The sequence below is a fragment of the Nicotiana tomentosiformis genome, chromosome 8 (assembly GCF_000390325.3).
Source record: "Nicotiana tomentosiformis chromosome 8, ASM39032v3, whole genome shotgun sequence".
Lineage (NCBI taxonomy): Eukaryota > Viridiplantae > Streptophyta > Magnoliopsida > Solanales > Solanaceae > Nicotiana > Nicotiana tomentosiformis.
In genome coordinates, this window is record NC_090819.1 from 44,887,056 (window position 1) to 44,890,332 (window position 3,277).

A 3,277-nucleotide genomic window follows, 5' to 3' on the forward strand; every position below is an offset into this window, starting at 1 on the left:
TCGACTCATGCGGTTTATGAGGGAAATAAATGCCTGAATGGATCAAATCCCGGGTGCACCACTAGTGTTGAAAGGATCAGACTCAAAGAAGTACACCCAGTTGCCGTTCAAACTGAACGCGGCACCAGAGTAAATCCGAAAGCGGTTCAAAATGCCATACGTGCCGAAATATGAAGGGACTTTGGATCCTTAGGAGCACATTACCACCTACACAATGGCGGTGAAAGAAAACAACTTAGCTCCGCACGAGATTGAGCCAGTCTTGTTGAAGAAGTTCGGGGAGACCCTCACAAAGGGGGCTCTGACATGGTAATTCACTTCTACCCGAGCACTCAATAGATTCCTTCGAGATGCTCACGGATTCTTTTATCAAGGCCCATACTGGGGCTAGGAAGTTACAGGCCCGAAAGGCCGACATATTCAGAATTGCGCAAGGAGAGTTCGAATTGCTACGAGAGTTTGTGACCATATTTCAGAAGAAAAGGATGTTTCTACTGGTTGTGTCAGACGAATGGGCAGCTGAGGCATTTACTAAAGGGTTGAATCCGTGGAGTTATGACGCTTCCCGAAAACTGAAAGAAAGTTTGCTCGAGTTCTAGGCGATAACATAGGCAGATGTCCTCAACCTCTACGAATCAAAGATAAGAATAGAAGATGAACATCTCAGTTTCCCGGCATCAACCAAGGGTCGAGACCGAGATAAGAATAAGGAAATGTTGAAGGATGATTTCAACGCATATCAACGGTCTTCTAGAGGTCGGTCTTTGCCCTTACTATAGGGCCAAAAGACGCGGCAGAGGTTTTTGGTTGGTGGATAGGTTCGCTACTAATAGGAGAGCTGATTGTGGCCGAAATAATAGATCGTTGTAGGACAAAGAGGTTTCGGGCTCCAGAGATTCCAACCACCCCAGATTATCCGAGTATAACTTCAATGGTAGCATAGTGGAACTAGTATCGCCGATGAGAAACATTAAGGAAGCACGGTTCCCAAGGCAGATCGAAGGGATTCTAATCTATGATGTGATTATCATGGTACTAACAGCCACCGAACTAGGGACTGCCGACATCTGCACGAAGAGGTGAAGACATTGCTGAAAAATAGTCGTCTCAAAGAATTCTTAAGCGACCGGGCTAAGAATAACTCCGGCCACAACTGGGATAATGCGAAATCCTCAAAAGCAGGAGAAGATCCTCCTCGACTAAAGATCAACATGATTTTCGGGGGGAATGAGATTAATGATGTAACCTTTTCGGCAGCGAAAAAGACAAAGGTATCAGTGACCCATAGTAAGAGACTCCGGGAAGTCACTGAGGACGATATCACCTTTACGGAGGAGGACGCAGATGGACTCCTACTACCGTACAATGATGCCCTAGTAATTTCTCTTAATGTTTTAGATTTTAAAATTAAACGTGTTTTGGTGGACCTAGGGAGTTCAGCCAATATTATCCAATGGAGAGTGTTGGAACAAGACAAGCTAACCGGAAGCATCATTCCGGCCACAAAGCTCCTCACCGGGTTCAACTTAGAAAGCATGACAACTCGAGGAGAGATCATGCTGCCCACGAATGACGAAGGGGTAGTGAAGACATTTGAAGTAGTACACGGTGATATAGGCTACAACATTATTCTTGGAAGAACATGGCTACACGAGATGAAGGTTGTGCCATAAACATACCAACAACTTCTGAAATTATCAACTCCAAAGGGGATTAAACAAATAAGAGGGGATCAACTGGCGGCAAGGGAGATGAATGCAATCTCTATTTCCAATAGCAAAGGGAAGGAACATGTGGCATAGCAATTATAGGAGCCGACACTTGCTCCTGACCCGAATGAAGTCGACAAGGGGGAGGAGTCATCGAAATCCTATCATGTGATAAGATATTTCCAGGTACCAGAAGAAACTGATGCGACCAAATCCATAGCAGAAGAGCTCGAACAAGTCGCATTGTTCAAAAAGTTCTTAGAGAGGAAGTTCCACTTGGGGACAAGATTAAACCCCGAGCTCAGGTCAGGATTTATAGAATTGCTTAAATTTAACATTGACTATTTTGCATGGTCTTATGCGGATATGAAAGGTATTATGCCAGAGGTGGACGTGCACAAGTTAAGCCTGGATCCTAACATCCCTCTATTAAAGCAGAAGAAACGCCTTATTACCGAGGTCAGAAATAGGTTTGTCAAAGAAGCGATAACTCGATTGCTTGATATCGGGTCAATCCGGGAGGTAAAGTATCCTGACTGGTTAGCTAACGTAGTATTAGTTCCAAAAAAGAATAATAAATTTCACATGTGTGTAGATTATAAGGATCTGAATAAGGCGTGAACAAATGACTCATTCCCATTACCAAACAATAATCAAATGATATATGTGATGGTCGGGCACGAGTTGATGAGTTTCCTCGATGCCTATTCCGGGTACAACCAAATCAAAATGAACCCGAAAGATAAAAATAAAACTTTGTTAATAACGAACTTTGGGAGATATTGCTATAATGTGATGCCTTTCGGGCTTAACAACGCCGGAGCCACTTATCAAAGGCTTGTGAACAAAATATTTGAAAAACAAATAGGGAAAACAATGTAAGTTTATATAGATGATATGCTGGTTAAGTCTTTAAACATAGGTGATCATCTTAAACACCTCCAAGAAACCTTTGACATCCTAAGAAAGCACAACATGAAGCTTAAACCCGAAAAACGTGCATTCAGAGTCAGCTTCGGTAAGTTCTTGAAGTTCCTGGTGTCACAAAGGGGGATCGAAGTCAATATTGATAAAATTAAAGCCATTGAGGACATTCCCGACCAGCTATCAAATGTGAAAGAGGTTCAGATGTTAACAGGAAGACTAGCCGCTTTAAGCAGGTTCATTTCCCGGTCTTCAGAAAATGTCATCACTTCTTCTCACTTTTGAAAAAGAAAAACAACTTCGAATTGACTCCAGAATGCCAGCAGACTTTGAAAGATTTGAAAAGTTATTTATCGAGCCCTCGGTTACTATTGAAACCAGAGAAAGGCAAACAGTTGTTGATTTACTTAAGGGTCTCGAAGGTAGTGGTAAGTGTCGTTTTTATCTGTGAAGACGAAGGTACGCAATCTCCTATCTTTTATGTTAGTAAAATTTTAACAGGAGCGGAAACTCGCTACCTAACCACGAAAAATTAGCCTTAGGTCTTGTAGTCATCGCTCGAATAGGCCTTATTTTCAATGCCACCCGATAGTCGTTGTTCAAACTTTTCTCCTGTGGAATATCCTTCACAAACCTAAACTTTC

The 3,277-nt window shown here is 42.5% G+C and overlaps 1 protein-coding gene across 1 annotated transcript; it reads left to right on the plus strand.

Annotated features, from left to right (window-relative positions):
• The first annotated feature begins 214 nt into the window (after positions 1–214).
• LOC138897402 (uncharacterized) lies at positions 215–1,673 on the plus strand. Its single transcript, XM_070183369.1, has 2 exons — positions 215–309; positions 1,043–1,673. Exons 1-2 carry the CDS (start codon positions 215–217, stop codon positions 1,671–1,673), a joined length of 726 nt encoding a protein of 241 aa, XP_070039470.1.
• The last annotated feature ends 1,604 nt before the right edge of the window (positions 1,674–3,277 follow it).